General features: G+C 35.6%; 1 protein-coding gene across 4 annotated transcripts in view; it reads left to right on the top strand.

Annotated features, from left to right (window-relative positions):
- The window catches only part of LOC131061576 (NADPH:adrenodoxin oxidoreductase, mitochondrial), a 138443-nt gene that overhangs the window by 62277 nt on the left and 51196 nt on the right, over positions 1-24970 (top strand). For all 4 annotated transcript variants that reach the window (XM_057995331.2, XM_057995329.2, XM_057995333.2 and 1 more), the window contains one exon: positions 14284-14429. In XM_057995331.2, the coding sequence (XP_057851314.2) occupies positions 14284-14429 (146 nt within the window). The remainder of the gene's footprint in view (positions 1-14283; positions 14430-24970) is intronic.

Raw genomic sequence — 24970 nt, 5'->3', positions numbered from 1 at the left:
CCTCATCCGGATTTTATTGATAATCAGTACTCGAGTTATAAGCGATTTAATCAAATATTATTCCTTATCTTAAAGTTATTATTTAATTATTTTATTACTGATTTATGTTATGGGGAATTGTGCAAAAAGTGATATTTTTCCTAAGTCTTGCTTGGGCGAATTATTTGATGGTTATAAGGAGACTTAATTTTTTTATACTTCAAAGTTATATCATGCCAAAATCGTGGTCCCTCCTCTTAGGCGCGATTTTCGAACTTGGGAAGTGGGCGCCATTCTCGGGTCCACCACATGAAATGAAATGCAATTTGAACGAGGAGAATTTGGAGGCAATTTCATTTGAATTCCAAAATTGAAAAGCTATATAAACAGGTGACTGGCTCCTCATTTGGGATCTAGAGAAAATATATCGTTATGCTGTCGGAATGACTCCAAACTTGTTCGAGGGTGAATACCTCCTAGATCTTTCCTTCTGGTTTCGAGTGTGAGACATCACTCCTAGCTGTGGTTTGAAGTTGTGAGCTATTTGGTGATTTTTGGGTGTGTTGGTGAAGAGTTGTGTGCTGCTGCGTTTTTTGGTGTTGCTGGTGTGTGTTGGCTGGAAGTGTATTTTGCTTGTAGCTATTTGCGTGTTGAGTGCATCGTTTTGGGTGAAGGTCCGTTGGAAGCGTATCGGAGAGACAATAATTCTCCTACATTTGTGTGGCATTTGGAAAACTCTCCAATTTATAGTTGCAAATCGAAATATTCAGCCAAAACGCCATTTCCAGAATTGCCTTGGGTTGCGTGCATCACCTCTGCTGCTCTCCAGTCGCAGTTTCAAGGTATTGAATTGATCGCTTATGTTATACTCTTAATTTGCTTTTGGTTTGGCATGATTTCATTCAGTTTTGAGAGAGTTACGAGCATTTTAGTGGTTTTTGGAGTGGCTGGTTCTGCGTTTCATTGTCTCTGATTTTAGAACAATAGTGTTTTATGGTGAGAATGTGCTATTGAATACTTGAGATATGTACTTAATTCTATCTTCTCTCGCATCTCTATCTTTGTAAGATTGCTTCAGTAGTACTGACCAATCATTCTATGTTGCATTTCCCGCTGAACAAGTGGAAGAGGATGGCTTAGCCGCCTGCATGTCTTGTAATTCAGCTTTGTCCTCCCACTGAGCAAGTGGTTGAGTGATATTGTCCTCCCGCTGAAATATGCGGTTGAGTGATAGTTTTATGTAAAAGTCCTCCCACTGCATAAGCAATAGAGTGATTTGGTTCTGTTATGCTCTTGCTAGCTTTGCTGGTTTACCGCCAAGTTCTTGTTCTTCATCTTGCTGAAAAGTGGAAGGGGCTGGCTTGCCGCCCAGTATTGTAATTGCATTGTAATTTCCAGCGGATTAATGAGCTAACGAACCCCTTATCACCGTATGCTCTCACCTTCCCACATTGGGCTCTTGGTGATCAGAAAGTGGAAGGGTTACTTTTAGTAGTATTGGGATTATATTTCCTAACTTTAACGGGTGCATTGTATTATTTGTTGTGCTCAAAAACCGAAAAAAATTAGTGGGAATATTACATTACATCTCACTACCATATATAGAAGATTCAATAGCTATGGATGGCTAGTTTGTAGAGCATGGGTGACTGTAACATATTAATGACAAGATAAGGTAAGATTTATTAGGCATGGACTAGGTATGCGTTTCTGCCAACATCATAACTCAAATCTGCAGTAGGATTAGATAAGCTTTGAAAGGACAAACAAGAGATGAGGTTAATAAATGATGCAGGCTACCTTTGTCAGATGCACTATGGTTGAGGCTAACATTTTCTACCTGTGTTCAACTCCATCAATCTATAGCATATTCTTAGCCTTCCGCTGCGAAAATAATGATCCAAAATCCTTCTTCTCAAATCCCTCCAAATTCTAAATTCATCTCTTTATTTTACCCATACGCTTCATCCTTTGTTTTAGCTTAAAATTGTGCTTTTAAAATCACGTATTTCTTTTCTTACGTGAGAGTTTCCTAAATCTAACACTTATGTTTCTTTTTTCCTTTTTAAATTTAAGGTCTCCTTGAAAGCTCTTTGATTACTCTGTTCTTATCAAACATTACTTTTATCTTAAGTTTCTAATATTTTAATAGAAACCTTTTACTTTATTTTTCTTTAAGTTTCCTTTCTTTTAAAATATATCCCTAGTTTTTAGGATTCTAGATAATTTCATATTAATGAAATTTTATATAGAATTTTCAAGTTTGTCAATAAAATTTCTCAAATAAACTTTTTCATTAATTTTTGAAAAGTAAAAGAAGATAATATATATTAATTAAATCTTTTTTTTTCTTTTAAATATAAATTTTAATATATTAATAAAAGTTCTATGATAATAATAATATATATACATATAAAATTTCTATATTGTTGCTCTTAGAATTGAAAGAATAATCATTTAATAAATAAATATAAATTATTTTGTGATTTATGAAATAGGGTCATGACATCTCAGGACCCAGTCATTGATTTTGGAATTATAATGGAACGTCCCAAGAGACATACTGATGCCTGGCTCCATCAACATATTCAAGAGCTAACTCAAGATGGTATACAGTTCACCTATAATCTGATGGGAGGCCATGAGTCTCACTCATCAGAAGAGGATGAAGCATCAAGTGCTACACAATAGCCTAAAAAGAAGAGGAAAAAGGCAAAGGCCAGTAAACGATCGTGAGCATCCAAGAAATCTAGGAAAAATAAAAGCCAATCACCGGAAGCCCATGCTTGAGAAAAATTACTAGTAAGGAGGCCATCTGCTGCTACTTCACCAAAATATATCAATACAGTAGAAGATGTAACTGAGGTAGAGTGCCAATCCACCCCTCTCGCTTAGCAAATCGATTCAGCTATTGTTGAAACAACGGATCAGCGAGAGCCTAATGTGCAAGAGTCGGGGATGCAGGTCATTTATCTGGATGGGCTTGAGAATCAGATTGAAGAAGGAGTGATCCAACCCAATGAAGGAGATATAGGCAAGACGTCGAGCAGGAAGAACAAGAAAAGGTAGGTGATAGAGAGGATGAGGAAACCACTGAAAAGAATGAGGATAGGGATAAGGATAAAGAGGAGGACAAGGACGAAAATCCCCTTAGAGATGAACGACAGTGGGAGCTTGAGGTCCCCCGACAATTGTTGTGTGAAGTTGGAGAGAACTCAGCTGTAGACAAAGAACGTGATGTAGAAGGAAATCAGCCCTTATCCCTACTTGATCAACCAAGGGTAGAAAGTGAGTCAGCTGTAGCTTCAGCAAAAGAGAATAGGGAGTTAGTGGTCACTTCAGGACAATCCATCCCTTCTACCTGGTTGCAGGTCTGAGCCCAAAGGAAAGCCAATGTAAGGCCACCTATAAGCCTAGATGACCTCTATCCCAAATAGGAGAGCCCTAGGGTAAGGAGAAAAAGAAACCGAGGACATATTCCAAGGTGACTAAGGACGCTCAAAGGAATCGAACAATGCACATAGCTGCTCCACCTAAAGACAAATCAGCTGAGGAAGTTGCATTGGTTGATTATAATGTTATGTCAATCCCAATGGGAAAGGCGACTAAAGGATAGGAGGTGGAAGAATTCAAGGACTTCGTGGAGACAATACTGAGCCAGTTGGAAAGGATGACTACAGAGAGAGAAATGTATAAGGCTTGAGCATAGTAGGTTGAAAATTAATTAGACCACTTGTTGAAACCGCTGCAACACATGAATGAGGCATATGCCCCTCCTATAGCCTTGGTGCTAAAAATGACTGTAGAATTTGAGAGTGTCTAGGACACAACCAAGGCAACCAGAGAATGGATTGAGGATATAACATAGATAGGGAATTAGGTATTGGAGGAGGCAACTGGCATGAGGTTGGATGCGAAGCGGGCCTGCCAAAGGTTGTAGATCATTAGGGATCAAGTTGGAGAATTTCAGAAGGTAGTTGATGCGCCTCTCCCCATCATCAGATTGTTATGGCGGACCCATTCTTGGATTCCCACAATACAGTAGATCCTCGGGCCTCTTGATGCCAATACCTTTGGAATTTTAGGTATGAAAAGTGACATCGTAAACTACATCAACAAAGGATGGAAGGAATGTGAAATAACCCTGTTTGATGTCGGGACCTTTTGTAAGGGGGTCCTGCGAACTTTGATTAGCTATTGGCAGCCTGAGATGGAGTGCAGCTAGATGAAAATACACTGGAAAGGCTAGCTGAAGAATGATGGAACTCCATATAACAAGGATGATATAGAGTTCGCCAGCAGGCTGCGTGTAGCAATAAGGGATTTTGAGGCCAATAAATTGGACTGGTTTGAGCAGATTGGAAGGATAGACAGTCATTGTGTAGACATTGACTTTCGGATGAATAATCCACCTCTTCCTCCTCTTCAAGAAGTATGTTCCATCCGCCTCAGGTTCCAAGATTATGTTCGGGCAGAGTGAGCTGTAGGCTGAGATATATGGAAACGATTCTTAGAAGGTGAAAGTGAATTTTTATTGTAAAAGGGGAAAATATCTACTTTGGGATGACAAAAAGTGCAATCCCCAAAATTAGTTATTTCTCCCCAACTACCAAAGTTTTGTTTCAGTTTTTGATCTCCGTGCAATGATCTTTGGGGGGGGCAGTTTTATGGTTGGTAGTTTTTGAGTTAGTTGAAAGGTATGCTCCATATTAAATAGGCATGGGTAGTCATGTTGTATGGATGAATCTGGGCCACTTGTTTAGTTTAATCTTGACCATTCATCTAGGTTTTGAAACTCTATATAAAGGGGACTGGTTTTCCCTTATTTTTGTAAAAAGTCAATAATTGTTGTTGAAACTCTGCCGAAATATTTACAGGATTAATGGAATTTCAAGTTGTATCCGTTTCTTGTGAGTGCATGGTTCCCTTCTTCAATATTTAAATTTCTGCTATGCATTTTATTTACATATAGTTTGTTTGGGTAGATATTTGATGGAAATTTTATGTTCATACAATTAAGGATTAACTGACTGGTAATCCCCCTGTATGGTTTGTCTGAACATTTCTATGAGTTTAGTTTGACTGTTAAATGCTTGTATGAATGTATGTTTTGGATTTAGCACTTGTGTTTAATAGTTCGAAAATCTGATCATCCCTTGAAGATTGCACCAGTTTTGCCTAGTTGTGTCTAACTGGCAAAGCAGAACATGGTAATTTAAAGTTTTTGTCTATATGCTGTTTTAGTTAGAGTAGTTTAGTCTCTCCTTTTCCCTTTTTTTAATATAAATTTGAAGTCAACTTCTGCCAAACAACATCATGCTTAATGTAAATCTGATGAGAATAAGACTTGTAGAGTCTTAGGGACGTCCTATAGAACCTTTGAAGCCTATCCTACCCACAAACGCAAGTCCCTTTGTGTTTACCAGTAAAGCACATGAACCATTGAGTTAGCCTACAGTCAAGAACTGACAGTTTAAACCTTGAGGTCGCCTTCCTGTGATTCTCTTAGTAGCATTAGAAGCTTCCTTATGCAAGAGAGAATGAGATTATATCAAAATTCTATTCCGTGTTTATTGAAAGAGTAGAAGTACAATTTTTGCCATCAACAATACCCTTTTACCATTAGCACCCTTTGAAAGAGTGCAACTCTTCATTATTTCTGCTCTTTGAAAGGGATACAACCTTTCACTATCAGATCTGCACTTCTTATTTAAATCGGATCTGCACTTCTGTTCTAAATCAGATCTGCATGTATTCCTTATCAAATCTGCATATTTCTTACACATACTCTGCACTCATTCCTTTTATATGTTCTGCAATACAAGTCTGAAGCACTCTTCATAATTATCTGCCCTATGTCTGCTCTATATCAGAAATATATCTTATTCAATGCCTGCTCTCAACTTGGTGTGTATCTCTATCTTATCTTCTTCCTTACCAACACCCGTCATCTTCATTTCCAATCTCTATAAATACCTTTATCTTTTAAGAGACATGTCTTTCTATAAACTAATCGCTGCTTTATAGCACTAACATTTTAATTATGTTTGCTTACTCTTTGAACAGATTGCTAATATACCAATCGTATCTCTTGAAGAATATTTAATCAAATGCATCCCTTAATCGTACCTTTTTGCAAGGCAACTAATGCATCTTTAGAAGAGTATTTTCTCAATCAAAATTGCACTCTTTGGTAACTAGTTATTGTCTAAAACAATTCTGTGTAATTGTTGGTAGTTTATCGTTGTTTATAACAAACTGATACATCATCAATTATTGCTAATTTAAATTGCTTCTTAGACTGATGTATCGTCTTCATTAATCACTGTTAACCTCAATCGCTGCTTAGGATATGCTTGCTTCACCATTCTTCACCTGATTTGGTTATAGATTGGCCAATCACAAAATAGAACTTGCACTGCTGATTATTTACCTCTTAATTGCTGTCTATCATGATCTACATATTCTGATTCCAAGGGCTGCTCCAAAGAATGTCAATCTCTTCTCAACTATCTTCTTATTCTCCTGGTGTATGCACTATATTTTTTCCTTGATTCTCCAAAAATGATCCCTTATATATATCTTCTATTTCTAACGATCATGCCTCTTAAAGTGAAGAGACACACCCTTGTATTTATTAATTCCTTTGTTTTCAAACTTTACATTAGTCATATTATTTTGATTGCATCATTTGCCTTTTTTTTCCTAATCACTATAAGTATAGACTATCTTTTAACACGTCCAAGCAGTGTATACTTCTAATTAAATCTCTTCTTAACATGTTCCCTTAATATGAACCTATACTTTTTGTGTAAATTGCAGTCACCATTATATTAGGATTTCTGCTCACGATTATGGCTAGATGAAAGTCAGCTTGAGTTGGTTGTATCGGATTTCTAATATACTGCTCCATACACAGGCCTTGGTAGTTGGCTGCTTTTGGTTGATACTATGGACGTTGCTTGGCTATCTTATAAATTGATACTATGGCTGATCTCATGTTTGTTGCTTTGATCAGATTTGTGGATGACATACGTTGACTTATTTATATGAGTCTTCCATCACATCCTTTGCTTTGACTGCTTCCATTGATTGTTTGCCTTTTTTATTCGATTTATTATTGAGTTCTCTTAATACTTTGATACATAATCACTTTCTCTTCTTCATTGTCATTACATCATCTTGCTATCATATATCAAATTACATGTAATTTATTGTCATAGGTCCGTTCATTGCTCCTTACAAGGAGCTTTCTCAAGTTAACAATACAATAGTTAATGAGGTCTTGTTTGGGGACATCACAACATTGATGTTGAAAATCCATTTAGTCCCTATGGAAATCGAATTTCCCACCTTGGGGATGAACAAGAAATGCAAATTTGAACGAAGGAAATTCATAAAGATTAGTTTTGTCCCTATGGAAATTCAATTTCCAATCCAAGTGGAAGATGAAAGAATTTTGAAACAAGTTTAAGAGCAAAAATAGGGATCATTTTGTCCCTACAAGGGTCGATTTTCCACCCTCCCCACAAAGATCAATATACCTAAAGGGTGTTACATCAAATGTTGGGACAAAAATAAAGATCAAATTGTCCCTATACACGTCAATTTTCCAACTCCAAGCCTAAAAGTCGACTTACCTATTGGGGGGTTACGTCAAAATTAAGGACAAAAATAGGGACAAAATGAGGATCAGTCAGTCCCTATACATCGCAAATCTCCATCAGACAATGTACCTAGCAAGCATTGAGCAAAAAGTAAGGACAAAATTGTCCCTATCCCTATCAAATATCCACTATGTGAAAATTTGTTAGGGACCAAACGAATTTCATAAGGATTGATCTGTTCCTATACCAATCGATTTTCCATTCATGGTTAAGATTGCAAAAATTTGAACAAATTCATAGGGACAGATCAACTTTTCATAAGGACTAAATCGTCCCTATCTAGATCAGATTTCCATTCAAAGACAAATCTTGTTAAGGTAAGTAAATTTTATAAGGACTAAAGTGTCCTTATGCAGATCGATTTTCCACTATTGCATTTAGTGGAATGAGGTAATCACAAGTGAAGTTCATGGGATAGGTTCCTATTGAATTCCAAACATGGATTGAGCAAATTCAAAATAGGGATTAACTTGTCCCTATACCTATCGAATTTCCACCTTGAAATTGCAATTAAAAAACCCTAAGCGCTATGCATTGATGAATTATTATTTGATGGCAAAATCGCATGAAAGGTGAAAATGCCGACTTAATCATTAATTGCAAATAAATTTGAATTTCAATTAAACCTTTCTAGAGGCAAGTTGGGTTTGCAAGGAAGGAGAAGGGGTGCGATCATTGATAGCAAGACATATATAATGCAGGGAAGTGCTCATTCAAAACCAAATTCATATCAAATCTTTCAAGTTCGCTCCAAGAGACAAAAGCAACTTCGCATAAAAAAGGAGAAGATTTTCAAAACCACAACCAGCATAAGGAATTTGGCATTAAGAGGTGAATTGTATGAGATTAATCGTTGCAAGAGGAGAGGGAGAAGGGCTGATCATAGATCAAAGCACCCATCGCTTGTAAATAAGGATTTTCATGACATTGTTTCAGGTTTTGGCAATCAAAATTGAGGTCAAATTTGCAGATTTTAATCAATTTTCTTTGAAATTTTAATATGAAGGAAAATTTCCAGATTTTTGAGGGGTGTCAAGAAGCAAGTTTTGTGAATTATCTTGCATTTTGCTTAATTAAGGTTTCTTTCATAATCAAGATTTAAATTTTTTCTCTCTTTTTCAGGTTGGATGCAAGCAATGTGGTGTATGGAGTGTGGAGTGAAGGACTTCAGTATATGGAAAAACTCAAACAATGCTATGAGGAATCAAGGTTCAAATTCGAGAGAATATGAAGGTACAATTTGAAAAAAGGACTTCACAAGCATATCGCAAGGACAACATTGCAATTGCAACATGGAAGGTCTCAACTTCGTGGAGTCAAGGACAAGGAATAACATTAGAGGAGAACAAGGATCGAAACATAGCAATGAAGTTAGAAAGATATTTTACAGTCTTGAATTTTCTTTGGAAATCCAAGAATTATTGCTAGTACTCCAAGGTGAAGGACTTCAAGGTGAAAGATTCAGTGGAGCAAGGCAAGTTAATCAAGTCTACAAGGCAAGCTGAGGTGGCATCCCAGTCATCATTCATCCAATCAAAGGACCTCAAGTCGAAGTGTCTAGATACAATGAACCTAATGGATCCCATGAAGACACAAAGTTTGAGATACCTAACCTCATCTTCTATTTGTTCACATTCAATGTAATTGACATCTTCAAATCATTGTAATTTTCTCATTGGCCGAAAAGGAGTTATTATAGCAAACCCTAATTAGGGTTTTCATTATGTAATCTTTGCTGTTGATTGTGAATCAGTCTGAGCCATTGAAATGTAATGAGACCTCCATATCAGGCTCAGTTCTCTCATTTGTAAAGCTTAATAGAAAATAGTTGCTAGACAGTAGATTAGTAGTAGAAGTAAACAAGTAGAATAGAGTAGGAGGAGCAAGCAAGATATTGTTGCAAAGACATGATGGAATAAATACTTGTTTCATTGAAGTTATGGTGGATCATTGTGAGCTATTTCAGCTTGTTGGATGGTTTCTTTCTACTTCTCAATTTTAGTTGAAGTTCATTGATTATGATGGACTAATGTATGATCTTAGATGGCTCCTTGGTTCATACTATTTGTGGTTGGGTTATTTTCAATTATAGTGCATAGTTAGCTTGAACTTTAAAATGCACTAAGTTCAATTGTGGATATGTTTATTCAAGTTGCGCCAATGTATTGGGTATTTGGATGAATGTTCATGATATGAAAACCTTTCATTTCCCTTGGAAGATTGCATCGCTTTGTGTAGTTGTTGGCGAGATGGCAAAGCAAAACTCGGTTTAAGGAATATGTCCATCCAAGCATGATCAATTGTTATCATTGATCCTAGGATTAGATTAGATTCCCTAACCCTCAATCTCTTTTGTCTTTTATTGTTTAAGTCAAGAAAATTTCCACGTTCCAGCAGCACTGAAGCATTCATGTACAAGATAAGTCCCCTTGGATTACCAGCAATCACATCAACCATTGAGACTATCCAGACGTCAAGACCTGATAGTATAAACATTGGAGTCACCTTGTTTGATCACATAGCTTAGCATTCGAGAGGTCTATGTTCAAGAGAGGATAAGATAATCAGTATTTTATTTTGTGTTGTAAGGTGTCATAAAAAACACATCAACAAAACCTATAATAAGTTGAAGTTGGAGAAGATAGGACCATGTAAGGTCTTAAACAAATTTGAGAGGACTGCATATGAGATAGAGTTACATGAAGGGATTGGCATATTGGCTATCTTCAATGTTGTGAAGTTGTAACCTTATACTGAAAGTCGACTTGAAGATGTGAGTGGAGGCACAAATAACAAAAAAAATTGAGACAATAGTAGCCAAAAAATGCATTATAGGAAGTCGAGCAGGTGTTGAAAACAAAAGTCAAAGACTTGTAGGAAGGATTATAAAGAATACTTGGTCTAGTGGAAGGACTATAGAGTTGAGGTTGCAAATATGGTTGAGGCCCAAGGGTATTGGAAATTGCCAAGTAGGTTAAGGCAATGGCAGACCAATTGAACCATGCATGAACGAAAATTCATGGTCCATTTATTTCTTCCCAAGGTGTTTGATTTAGAGCACCTAGGTGTAGAAGTTAAGTCCTACAAATATTGAAGTTTTGCACACAAATCTGGGTGACAAATATTGGATTGTGTGATGACACACAATAGATAGTGCATGTGCATGTGTGGATGGTGTTGAAGAGATTGTTGCATGGGTTTGGGCTGTGAATAGTTGGCACAATGTACACATGGTAGAAAGATGTGATGGCAGCTGGTGATTGGATTGCATGACAGATCGGTCAGTGTGCATTTCAAAGACCATCCAATCTACATTTAACCATGAGATTTTCTTGCATTGGTAGTGGTGAGTCCTAGAATTGTCCTCATTTACTTTATATTTCCCATGACATTCTTGATACTTCTAAGACACTACCCAACTTTCTTAGTTATCTTAGCATTTAAGCACTAAGGATGGTATATATTATATTTTTTGTAGTAAGTATCATAGAACAACATTACAATAAAGCTCATTTTTTGCACATTTGAGCATCCACATTACAAACTTATTACAAATACCAGCTCCTTTCGAGCAAACTTATTACAAATACTAGCTCCTTTCGAGCACCAAACTAGAAACAACAATTGGAAGACCAAGGGTCACATAGAAATCCACTTTAAACAATGTGACAAATACAACCAATGGAAGACCAAGAGTCACAACTTAGAATTCCACAAAGGTGTCCCTCATGGGAGTTGAACTTGGGTCTCCACATTGAGAACTCAATGCTTTAACCAGCTAAGCTCAATTGCCTGGACTGGTATATATTATATTGATAAATGAATGTGTGATTTTGTGAATGTTCATGGAATATTATGGATTTTTATGTTAGATATGATGATTAATGTGGATGAGATGCTTTTGAAAGAAAACGTTCTTGCAGCAAAGGACAACTGTCAACCCATAGCCGAAGGATGATCACCTACAATTCATTTAGACTAACTCAACTAATGGAGGCAATGGTCAAAGAATGTGGGATTGGTTCATTAATGAATCTTTCAACCATTGCTAGTTTTGTTATTAGGAGTAAATACAATCATAGGAGTAAGGAGAAATTTGTGGGAACAGTAGAACATGGCTCATAAATTACTATGCCTTATTTCTAGACATTTTCTGTTATAATTGCTTTCTTAATAATGCAGAGTTCTAAGAGAATTGTGACACTCGCACCTTTTCATAATTAGGTTCCTATTGTTGTTTAGGATAGAATAAGTCTTTTCCCTATATTTTTGGGAGGATTGACATTTGTTGTACTTTTGATTCTAGTTTTAATGAGACTCTCAAGATCTAATTAGGTTCCTATTGTTGTTTAGGATAGAATAAGTCTTTTCCCTATGTTTTTGGGAGGATTGACATTTGTTTACTTTTGATTCTAGTTTTAATGAGACTCTCAAGATCCAATATATATGCTAGATCCTGTTAGAGTCGATAGTTAGTGAATAGATTCTGTTGTCATTACCTTTGTGGAATGAATAGTCTGTTATCAGTTTATGTACTCTTTTTGAATTACAATAAGAATGGATTCAATCAATGGAGCTTTGAGTTGAAATTTGAATACAGATAATATGGGATTGCAGCTATTCAAGAAGTGCCACTTGAGGTGACGGTAATACTCTTAGTAGTTTAGATTGTTGTTAATGTTAGATTAATTTGTTGAGCTATATTCCTTGATTCCAGATTAATGTGATTAATGTTGCCTATAGTTGTTAAAATAATTGTGTGCAAAAAGTTAATAGTACAGTTGAATCATTAGTAGCAGTTACCCATAGCAATTGTTAAATCGTCAAGTTTGTTTGTAGAATAATTACATTTTCAGTTAAGGATGTTGCTTCAGTTTGATTTCCTATGCACAATTGATAGAACGACTTAGAGTCCTCAACTGCACATCCAGTTCCAACATCATCCAATAAGATACGATTTCCTGGTTGATAATTAAATTGAACACATCTAAGTTAATAAGTTGCTTGCTAAGGGATCTTTTGGTCTGTTTAGTCGAATGCATGCCTTTTGTGCATCAATTTACTACACCTAGATGGAGTTAGACTGACAATAGATTTGAGACATTCGATGCAAGCAGCAAAGTTGGAAAGTTTGAATGTTAGAGTAGCCACAATAATGATGGTGGATTTGGTTGCCAAATTTAATTTTAAGTGTGTATATATACGAGAATCTTGTACATAGTTGGGGCTTTTAGGTCCTAAGGCTTTGGATCCTCATGGTAAAGAGCTTGCATGTATTCCTTGTAATCTAAACTTTCTGCCATTTTTATCAATAAAAATCATTGTTCCTCCATTCTTTGTGTTATTTCTTATTGAAGTGCTTTTGTTTCTTCTGTGTCTCTGTGTTGTGTGACTGGACATTCTTTAAGAAGAACCTTCCATTGTGACTGCAATCAATGCTTCCAACATCACACTTCCAGTCCTCAGCATTTATGATTCCTGCCATCATTTTTCTAGTCTATTGTGTGATTTGCATTGTCTTTCCACTGTTTCCAGATCATGGGAAATCGTTATTTATGCCATCTGCTTTCAATCACTCAACTTGCAGAACTTTTGCTGGTGAACAACCCTACTTGTGTGGATTATGACCTTGTGCCAGCATTGAATCTCTTTGTTTCCCAACCTAGATGGTTATTCTACCTTAGGTGCCTGCTGAAGTCTTTCTTTTCTGCCATTCTTTCTGTTTCTGTCCTGGACGGCTGCTGTAAATTGAATGAATGAAATGGTGACAAAAATGAAATGATATAAATACATGAAAGTTTCTACTATACAAGACAGAACAAGGTGGCCATGTTTGAACCTAAAAAGTGGGTTGGCCTTAATCAGAAAAAAAAAAAATGCTTTTTCATTTGAAATTTTTGCAGGGGTGTAACCTACCTCTCACGCTTACTGTTACTGTTCACTGTTCATCCATACTACAATTTATCTACTTAGACAGCAGATTGACTGATTTTGACAGCACATTTCATCTCCTTTTGACAGATAGTTTCTCCTTGGACTGCAATTTGATGGTGATTAGAAACTACTGCCCCATCCAAATCATTGTCCAATAGGTTGGAATAAGGACACAACATTGACACTAGAGAACATTGACACTAGAGAAATTAAGTCATCGTAAATACTCTACTGTGAAGCAATATTCCTGATCAAGTTGTTTATGATGTGATCCCCTTTGACAAGTGCATAGTGTTGCTTGAAAGCCTCTAGAGGAATGATTATGTAAGGAGAGAGAATCGATGATGCTTGCTGGAGAATTTATTGTCTCAATCCACAAAACACAGCTTTGAATAACTTTGTGACATCATCCCTGAACAACATTTCTATTCAGCTTATGGTTGGAGAGAGTATTTCAAGCCTAGTTTTTCCTAAAAGTACATTATTAAGTTTGTTCTTATTTAGATGGGATCTCTCTTTTTAACATTGTTCTCAAATTTAATTTTAAAGGAAAAGTATCAACTAGAACCTTTACTTTGTCCTGAAGATGGAGGTGAGTATTATCAATATCAAGTACCTTCAATTCTAATTTTGCATAGAGCTTACATTCTACATGGAAGTGTTTTGGCTCAAGTTTTTAACCCAATATAACTTTATTTGGCAGGCATTGTACCCAATTCTAAAGGCCGTGTCTTGATGCCAAGCAAAACAGATAATGCCTCCTACATAAATGGATTATATGTTGTTGGATGGCTGAAGAGAGGTCCTACAGGTATCATAGGGACGAATTTATATTGTGCAGAAGAAACGGTGAGATGTTATTGCAAGACATTTTTGATTTCTTTAAAGTTTTTATTTTCAAGACACAGAAAATAATATATTAAGAAATGCATGAAACTAGGGATTGAACTTCAAGTTACTTTATTTTATGCATGTAGTCTCAAAAAGTATATTTAGACAATTTAGATTTTTCCTCTCTATCCTTGGATTAAGCTTGCCATTATGATTGACATTTTCTTCTTATATTGAAGTCCTTATAATCCACCCAAACTGTTTGAGGAAAAACTGGAGAGCCTTAAATTACCTCTTGGCTACGTCAGAGGGAAACCACATCAATTACATTTTGACAAATAATATTAATTTCCTTGAGATGAGAAGGCAAGCTTTGCCTCTTTCGCAGCTGGAAAATGGAGAGCATGCCGTTTTCATATGGCAGTTTGATTATGAAATTAGGGGGAGATTTACAATCTATTTAATGGTTCTAGAGGAAATTTATCTACTTCCTTTTAGCATCCCAATTAAAGTTGCTTGACTTCTTTGCTCCTATTAGGTAGTGACTTCTAGGCATTAGTCTTTGGCATTCACATTCTAAAAGACTAAAACTATCTCATAGATTACATAGTTCTTTCACCCGATTACCTATCAAAGAAATTTGTTAGATAAATTAATTACTACATCATAGAGCTAAAATAAATAAACTAAACTACATAAGTTGTCAGTGCATTTTAAATGCTATCATTACATATTGACAATCGTTATGCACACTTGTATAATATTTTTTGTTATTCGCAACTTAGAGAACATATGGTTGTATGTGTATATACAAAATTTATAACAAAATACAATGAGATTAAAACAATATTAAACTCTTTATTCTAAATCAAGTATAACTCTCAATTGAACTAAAAATAATTCAAATAAAAAAAAAAAAAATGTTAATCTTACCAATAAAAACCGTCTCTGCTGATATTGATTCCTCAAGATGCGATTGATGTGGTTGCTCAAAGAATCATGAAAGATTTTTGTGCATATACCTATCAAGCCTTTGCTGGGTTGCTATGATTGGTCTTTATGATATTGTGATGGCCCCTTTGAAATGTAAGTTAAGACCCGTAGCCTATTATTTAATATTCTGTAGGCTAATGGGGTGGTGCAAAGGAAATAATTTAAAAACTTGGGTTAAACTGTCGAAAAAATAACTTTGAGTTATATTCATAAAAAACAAATCATGTTTTATTATTAAAAATGTTGTTTTTAAAAGGACAAAAGTATCAGTAGAAATTGGATCCAAAAGTGGATTTGAAAGGTTTTTATAGACACTCTTTAAAATTAGTTTTGGAGGCAAAATGAGGAAACAATTATTTCCTGAACGGTGCCTATAAAAGGAGTGGGGGATTGAAGAAGATAGTTTAGTTTATTATCAAACTTTAGTTTCTTCAGATTGAAGATTGTTCATTTTTTCTGCCTTGGGATGAAAACCCTTCGACAAAAGTGGATTTGTGGACAAATTCCTCCTATTCATTTGAATAATTTCATTTAAAGATTACTGGAGTGTTGCATGCTTGCAGTATTTAGTTTGATTGTTGTGGAGTTCATTGTGTTGATTAGTTGTAGAATTAATCTCAGATTTTGGTTAGTTCCAGATTTGAAGGGTTTATCATAATTCCATTTGCTTGCAAATCTCATTGATTTATTTTTGTGCGGAAGAGGCATACCTTAGTTGGCTGTATCATATTTCTATTCCAGGCCTTACCATTGCGGATTATAGATCTTATTCCATTTGTTATAGGCCGTTCCATTTGCAGTTGTGTGTGTCCTTAATAGCTGGTTGTACAACATATAGAGGGCCATTTGGCATTTAGAGGAAGTTGTAGTCAATTTTGAAGGATTTGCAGCCAAATTTGGAATCAAAACTGCAGCATTCTAAGCAAGAATCAAAACACTTTGTAGTGTTTTCTTTGGTTTGCTATACAGGGTTTCTTATGTAAGTTTACATTGTTTTGGTGACTGATTCAGTAAAAAGGGTTAGTATCATGTTGTGACAGCTATTCAGAAGCAAATTTTAACATATTATCATTGTTTTTAGTTGATATTATCTTCTATAGCTAATCATAGAGGTTGATTTTATAATTTCTTCATATTTCTGGTTATCACATTAACAGATTTGCTGATGCAATAATTTGAAGAAGGTTTCTGCTGTTACATCTAGAGATATCATGAAAATTTCAGTTTCCAATCTTAAATGTTTAATTGTATAAAACTGGATGGTGATCCGGTATTTCAGATTTGATTGTCAAGCTTGGAGGGGTATGCAGCCTAGCCATTAGTTTATCTATTTCATTTTTAATATTTGTATGCATTGTAGAGTTGTGTGTTTTGCCACTAGTAAGATAGTGACCCAATTATTATATGCTTTCGCCTTCCCACTTTGAGATCTTGGTGATAAAAAAGTGTGATGGTTTATGCATTTTCATTATAAATTTGTAAAATTAAAAAAGCAATCAAGTTCATGACATTACACTATCAAGTTCAAGAGGATGACTTGATGAAGGATCGACCGACTTGATAATGTTACTAATACAAACTCTCTTTATTGAAGTTGATTGTTTGAGATGTGATTGATGTGGTTATGCAGACTTATGCAATGTATATGTGGCATGTACTTGTCAAGCATTTGATGGATTATTGTGATTGATCTTGTTGATATTTTGATAGTATGTATTTATCAAGTTCAAGAGGATTATTTGATGAAGTATTGTCTTGGATTTATAGATTCTTGGTTGAGAATGTGAATGGTGTAGATTTGAAGATGTATTGAAATGGATGGTTGAAGGTAGTAGGAGAAAACTTACTATTTTTTTTAGCTTATAGAGCAAGATGAAAGATGAAGGGTTTGAACTTTGAACTGATTGCAAATGGATGGTGGAGAATGATTAAGATGATTTTCATCTAATGAGTGTGGGTGGTCTTGAAGAATTAAATTTTTATTTATTTATTTGTGGATAAGGGAGAAAGTGGATATGATTAAGAATTAAAATTAATAAGAATATTGATGTATATGTAATATTAATAAGAATATTAATGAATATTTAATTTTAACAAGAATATTAATTTGTGATGTGTAACATTTAATGATTATGAATGTGTATAATAATCTGTTTATTATTAACATTTTATGAATCTAACTACTGGGTTAAGGGTGGGGACATGACAGTCAACCTTTGAAAATATTGGCATGAGTTGGGGGCAATTGGTGGATGTGATTGTCTTGGGTGATTTTCACTACCTCTGGGAAGCCATGACATGGGAAAATTGTTGGGGCCTAATGTTGGGAAGCCATGACATGCCTAATCTCATGACTGACTTGGGTGATAGTGACTTGTGTGATTCGAGGTATGCAATCGCTTGGCAACATGGTTAGGGCCCAATGTTGTGGAAGTTCAATTGAGCTCAAGGTGGGCCCTGTGCATGGACTTGTCTTAGCATCATTGTCATGATGGGCCTAGGCCACCTGGGAGACAAGGGGTACTTGGAGGCATAGTTTGAAAGTTGGGACTAAGATTCAACTCAACAACCAAATTTTTTGACTTAGACTCAGGACTTGACATAGACTCAGGATGGGGCCTAGTCTTTGGTTTGGGGTCAATGTTGGGGATGGGCCTGGTCTTAGGAACAACATGGGCCACATGGGTAATTAGGGGTACTTGGATGTGAATTTGATCTTTATATCCATTCATTATCTTAGTTGTGTGTATGCACATTTTTTCATAATTTAATGTTGTCTTATATTCCTTAAAATTCTTTTATAAACTCAAGCAGTTTCTATTGTCAAGCAATTTCTACTGTTTATTTTTCATTTCGTAATTTCGTAATTTTGCCCCAAAAAATGACTAATCAATCCTTTCCCTCTCATATTTCTTGGTTCCTAGATCAACCTCACTCCCTTTCTTCTATTTAGCTAGCTTGTTTTGCTATTTACCATTATAGGTCACTTCTCTTGCTATCTACATCCTTATGATGGATCATGGAGTAGGATTTGAATCTTTCTTTTTGAATTGATGGAAAAATACTTATGTACTCAAATCCAAAAGCTTCAAGTTAACATTATGGACTGAAAACTTTATGTCTTTAAATGAAAAGAAAAGAAAAGTTGAAAATCAGATTTGGACAACGATATTGATTATAGCTTTGCTATACTCTCAAGCAAGAATATATGCTAGGGGTCAGATTGGGAACAATATCTTGATGACAATGTAATGATTGGTTGAAACTGAATAAGGATTGGATTTCAGAAAGACTAAAGAAAGAACCTCAAGATTATTTTTGTTTATATTGCACCATTTTGAAAATCAGGATAGATTGTGCTAAAATTTGAATGGATTGCTTGCTATTGTTTTGTTTTGTTGGAAGATAATGTTGAATAGATTGCTTGGGATTGTGGTGATTGCTTGTAACCGAAAAGGGAAAACCAAGTATAGTGACAATGATGAAGGGCAGGTTAGATGTATTGTTTGACGAATTATAGATCATGGATGGAATAGATGGTTGAAGGATTCAGGATTAATTGGAGGGATTCATGATGTGATCTTCAATGATTACTTCACATAGGAATAACATGCCCTATTCTATTGTGTTCATGATGCTATGTTGAAATGCTTGTTGACATCAAGATGTCGCTGAATTGCTTGTTACATAATTTCTTTTTATAGCCTTTGTTAGTATACTGAAATGTAAATTGTGATAGAATCCTTGAGCCCTCATTGAATATTAGACATGTCAAGATGCTTCTAAAGCATGCTTTAACACTTTGCCCTTACCCTTGTCGAGGTCAAGCAAGGTGGAGGATAAGTATGATGGGATGGATAGGTACAACAGAGTGGACCTGCCTCCGAGTGCAAAGTACATGTAGACAACTAATTTATACATGATATTTGCAAATGGGTTTTCATTATGGTAGGTGCACGCACAAGGCCCCATAGGAATTGTTTTCACCATTGGATAATTTTTCTCTATTGTTTTGATCTTTTTTGGAGATTTTTTAATTGCTTAGATTACATTAATAGTGTTAAGTATGAGAACGCTTACGATTCTTGACATTCAGGGGTTCTTTAGGGTCCTTTTCGTCTAATGTAGATGACTTCTATGCTCCTATAATGACATGCTAGTAGTAAATTGTTGTAAGTAATTGCTTTGCTAAGATTTGTGATCCTTTTGGATTATTGAGTTGGCTTGATTCAAATGTGAACATCTTGATAAGGTACCATCATAGGGTTTATAGTAGAGCATTGTTGGGAAGATAAAACTGATTTTAGATTTGGGAGTTTGGGATTGGGATTGGGGATTTTTTAATTTGAAGATGGTGTTGGATTTTGGAGACATGGATTTGGATCTAGTATTGGAATTAGAATTAGGACCAACAATTTAATATGCCTATTGAATTGTGGAGCTTCATGAGCTAGGATCAATAATAGTCACGAAGATGACATATACCTTTTTTATAAAAAAGTGCTTTTGATCTCACATTGCATTTTGATTGGTTACTTTATTTTGATATTTTGCTCCACTTGGATTTGTTCTCTCTTTTGCTTTCCATTTGATTTTTATATCCATGTTGCCGTTTGGATTCATTTTTATTTTCTGCTTGATTTTGATTTTGTACTTCATTAAGATTCTTTGCTTCATATAATTTGTGATCTTGTTGCTCCCAATCTTCAAGTTTAGGATGTTGGAGGTAAAGTTTGATGGTATGGAAATAGTGGTGGTGGTGAAAGGATGGGTGGCAACAAGATTTTCATAGCGACTATTGATGACCTCTATATAAATGTTTACATTGGATGAAGTTGCCCTAGCGATCATGAGAGTATCACCAACATCATTAAATTGCTTATTAGAAAAATCGTATCTTTTTGCCTTGATGACAACGATTTGCATAAAGGTACAGGTTCTAGGATGTCTTGTTCACGAAGATCCAATCCTTTTCCTTTGTAACTGAAGAGTTGACATATTTTGTTTGTGATAGGATACTTGTTGCACTTGAAACATGATGTGAGCCTATCATTGCATAATCAAGAATTTTTCAAACTTACCACTTACTCATTCGTGAGGAAACGTACTTTGATAAAGATAGTTGAACAAAGGTGATAGGACATTTGCACTTGCTCATTGTTATGATTGTTGTACCTTGATCAATTATATGCCCAACATGACCAAATATGACTGGCTTGTCTAAATTTGCAATATGATCAATAGTCTCATCATGGCATGAGGGAGTTGTTGGATGATGGATAGCATCGGCTTGGGTCTCTTGATCTTGGGGTTTTGTTATATGATGGCAAGAATTGGCTTGGATGTTTTAGCCTTGTGTTGGTTGTGAGCAAGTTTGAACGTGCTTTGGAGTGATCTTGATATGTCCCCAAGTATGTTTTCAATGATGTAGACATACCTCCTTTTATTTCAAAATCCCCTATAACAATTAAATATTTGATATACTCTCTTAGTTGTTTGCATCAATTAGTGGGATGTTGTTGGAACTTAGGACACTTATAGATCTTGGATCTTATGAATCTCATGAAAGAGTGGGATTGTTTTCATTTGGCTTTCTTCAGAAAAGGATCTCAGTGTGTCTTTGTTTGTCCATTGTGTGATGTAGGTGTAACTTCCTCAATGTCAAGAGTGCTGCTATTAGTTAGATCTTGAATGTAATCCTTGAACTTTGGGCAGCAATTAATGTTTTTCTTTGGATTTTATAGTGTTCACAATACTTGTCCTGTCTATACAATTTGGACTTTGGCTTGCTTTCATCAAAAGGCTTGGTAAGTGGAAAGATGATCTTGTACCCTTGACTAGTTTGTGAAACATTGTTTCTAAAGACTCTCAAAGGAGTATAATGTATTCATTTGATGGTTGGATTGACTTGTGGAGGTGGTAGTGATAGGAGAATCTTAGACATCCCGAACATGTGTAATGCCCTGAATTGAGAACTTTGGAAATATATGCATTCTTTTTTGTATTTTATGATTATTAAAGATTGAAAATATATGCTAAAATGTTTACTAAACCTTAATTATGATCAACAATAATAATTTTCAGAATTTAGTCATTCATTTGTCAAATTATCAACGAATAATCAGCAGATCCACTAATAGATGCTGCCAAATTTATTTAAGCCAATGTTTAGATCTGATTGCCAATTAAAATAATTAATAATAATAGCTAAAACCATCAGCATTATAGCTATGAATAGTAATGATAAATCAGTAAAAGTCAGTTCAACTTGCAAATAATAACAGCCCCACTTACATATTGTCATACAACCTGTATTGCAGGCAAAAACCTTTCTAAATGCCCCTTAATGATGCGGTATGGTCTGCAATATGAGGCATAGGGTTTGAAACAACTGATATTTAAATGGACATTAATACACTTGATGGTGTTGATTGGAAACGGAGTCAAAGGATCTCAAAAATGATTAAAAAAAAATGTAGGATGCGGGTACAATAGGTTGGTGGCTAATGCCTTTTAATTCCTGCCAAGATTGCAATTACAATATTGAGAATGGTTAGGCAGCCAAGGGTAAGCTGGCATAGCTATATGTGAGCCAAACCCTCTATAATATTGCTGATATGATAATTTGCTTGCAAATATAAATTGTTTCAGCTATCATATTGGAACAATAAGCTCAAATCTTATTGTTTCAAGCTATTAGTTAATGATTTTGTTTGTTTAGAAGCATGATTGAATTATTTTTTAATTGAGACCAGTGTCTATTCAAATGGATTACTGAGTCATACTTTACATGAGAGGAGAAATAGTGAATGAAAACATAGAAGGATGATCTAAAACATAAATGCTTTAGAGAATACACATTAGGCATAAAACATACTTAACCTATCCAGAGTTACGATATATAAATCCATATGCAAGAAATAAATGATCATTGCAAAGTTTGTAGTGTTCTGAAAATGTTGTGACATTTATTGTAATAACCCTTGCTGCAATTTTATACCAGATTTACAAAATTCTAATAACCCAACTTAGATTTACAATTTGCAACCGAACGGTGAAATTGGGTATGCTGAAAATTACACCAATGAACTTATAAACACTTAAAACCCTCATAAAAACATAAGAAGTTTCTGCAGAAATTTGGCATTATAACAGCATGCGAAAATATGTTTATGACAGTCTACAAATCTGCCATGTAGCATTACAAAATAGACTCCGAAAATGGAGCTCAAAGCTTCACAAATCCACTATAAAATCCGAAATACTCTCCAAACTCCTCACACTTTCCCACAATAGCAAGATGCATGAAAATAAATGTCTAACAACAGCCAAGAACAACAATATACGCTGTTATTATTTTGATGGTGCTTCGAAGGGGAATCTTGGACCATCTAGTGCGAGTGTTATTGTTCGTAACTGGAAAGGGGATGTAGTGGCTCTGGGTGCTAAGAAACTTGAAGAGAGTACAAATAATATTGCAGAAGCATCTGCAACTTTAATGGCTGTTAGCATAGATGGCACACTCGCCGAGTTTTTGAGCATGGCGAGTTTCAAAAACTCGCCGAGTTTTTGAGCCTGGCGAGTAGGGCTGCAGAGATTGTGAAGGTTGTTACTTCAAAACTTTAATTTTTAAATTTTAGTTATTCTTGATTCAAGCCTCTCATTACTAATTTGTAACTTCATTATTTAAATTTTAATCTTTTTGTAATTTGTATTTTTCAATTGTAGGTGTCTGAGCCCTTGGTTCGAGTTCTTCGCTTGGTGGATGAGGATAAAACCCCAATGGGATATCTTTATGAGGCCATGGATAGGGCCAAGGAGTCTATCAAAAATTACTACAAGAGGGATAGACTCAAATTTGATCCCATTTGGGAAATTGTTGATAGGAGGTGGAACAATCAGCTCCACCAACCCATTCATGCAGCAGGGTACTTCCTCAACCCTCGTTTTAGGTTCGAGGGTTCTTACTCAGATCTGAATGGAGAAGTCATGGAGGGCCTCAGTACATGCATTGAGAGGATGGTACCTGATGTTGAGGAGAGAGACCTCATTGTGAGTGAGCTCCAAAATTATGAGGGAGGAAGGGGTAAGCTATTCTCTTCAGAGCTGGCTAGGAGAGGAAGAACCACTCAAACCCCAGGAATAACATTTGCCATTTGGATTTTGGGATCTAAAGACTAAAATGATTGATAAATTGTGTTTTCTCTTTTCTCTTTGCTTTCTAACTTTTCCATTTTATTTATTTTGCAGATGCTTGGTGGCAAAATTGGGGTGGAAACACCCCACATCTCAAAAAATTTGCCCTCAGAGTCTTATGTCAGCCTTGCAGTTCATCCAATTGTGAGCGCAATTGGAGCTTGTTTGAAGCAATCCACACAGAGAAGAGAAGCAAGTTAGCGCAGAAATGACTCAACTACCTTGTTTACGTGCAATATAATTTCGATTGTGCGTAAGGAAGGTAGAGGAACTAGAAGGTGGTCCAATTGACTTGGATGATATAGATCCTTACAATGATTGGACATCACAGGAGCAACCTCCATTGTTTTCCGACATTGACATCACTGATTTGGAGAGGCAGGCTATGGAGGAGGGGGGTGGATTTGGTTTCAGGCTGGATGACATTGAGGAGGAGGAGGATGAGGATGAGGATTCATTGCCAGTGCTAGAAGTAGGTGGAGACATAGCTTCATCCAGGATGGAGGATGAGTCTCAGTCAGCCATACCGAGCGAGGAGGCACAGTCACGCCCACAACAGACTTATACGACTAGACCCTCTAGTTCTACCTCTCCCTAAGTTTTTGCTAGAGTTGGGAAGAGGAAGTTGTAATTGTAATTTGTAATGATGTATTTACTTTTGTTTTTACAAAAACTATGTAGTAATTTACTATTTTGCTTCCAAGCTTCCAGCCATTAGCATTCCTCATGAGGATGCGATTTTGTAGACACTTTGCATTTAAATATATCTAGAATCAGCTTGTTTCTTTTGTGTTATCATTTATTGACTCATTGGATGCATCTTCTCATTAAATTTTGCAAAAAAAATGCATTTTTTACTAAGTTTAAGCATGTTTTTAAGTTGCCAAGTTTTTCCGAGTTTTTCCCGAGTTTTTTGTCCAGGGGCTTGGCGAGTCGAGCCGAGTTGCGAGTAGTCCAACTATGGCTGTTAGGATGAGAAAAATGTTGGGGTGACAAAAATTCACTTTGAGGTGATTCCCTTATAATTATTCAGTCTATCATGAAGGGGAAGATTGACGCATGGCATCTACAAAATTTAATCTCTTTAATAGTAGATGAATTAGCAGGGTTGCAAGATTTCCAAATTAGTCATGTTAAGCGATTGGGGAATATGGAGGCGGTCACCTTATCTTAGTGGGCTTTATCCTTCAATGGGATTGGTGAATTTAAATTTGAAGACTTCCGACAACTTCCATTAGATGCAATTTAAAAGATTGAAAAAGTTGGTATTTGAAACTTAAGTTTATTTCTCAAAGCTTGTGCATATTTATTTCTCAAATTAGTGATGTGATGTTATTCGAAGCGATGACATGCTATTAACCTGCAGCATA

This window comes from Cryptomeria japonica, chromosome 6 (genome assembly GCF_030272615.1).
Source record: "Cryptomeria japonica chromosome 6, Sugi_1.0, whole genome shotgun sequence".
Lineage (NCBI taxonomy): Eukaryota > Viridiplantae > Streptophyta > Pinopsida > Cupressales > Cupressaceae > Cryptomeria > Cryptomeria japonica.
This window is presented reverse-complemented; position numbering and strand designations above follow the sequence as displayed.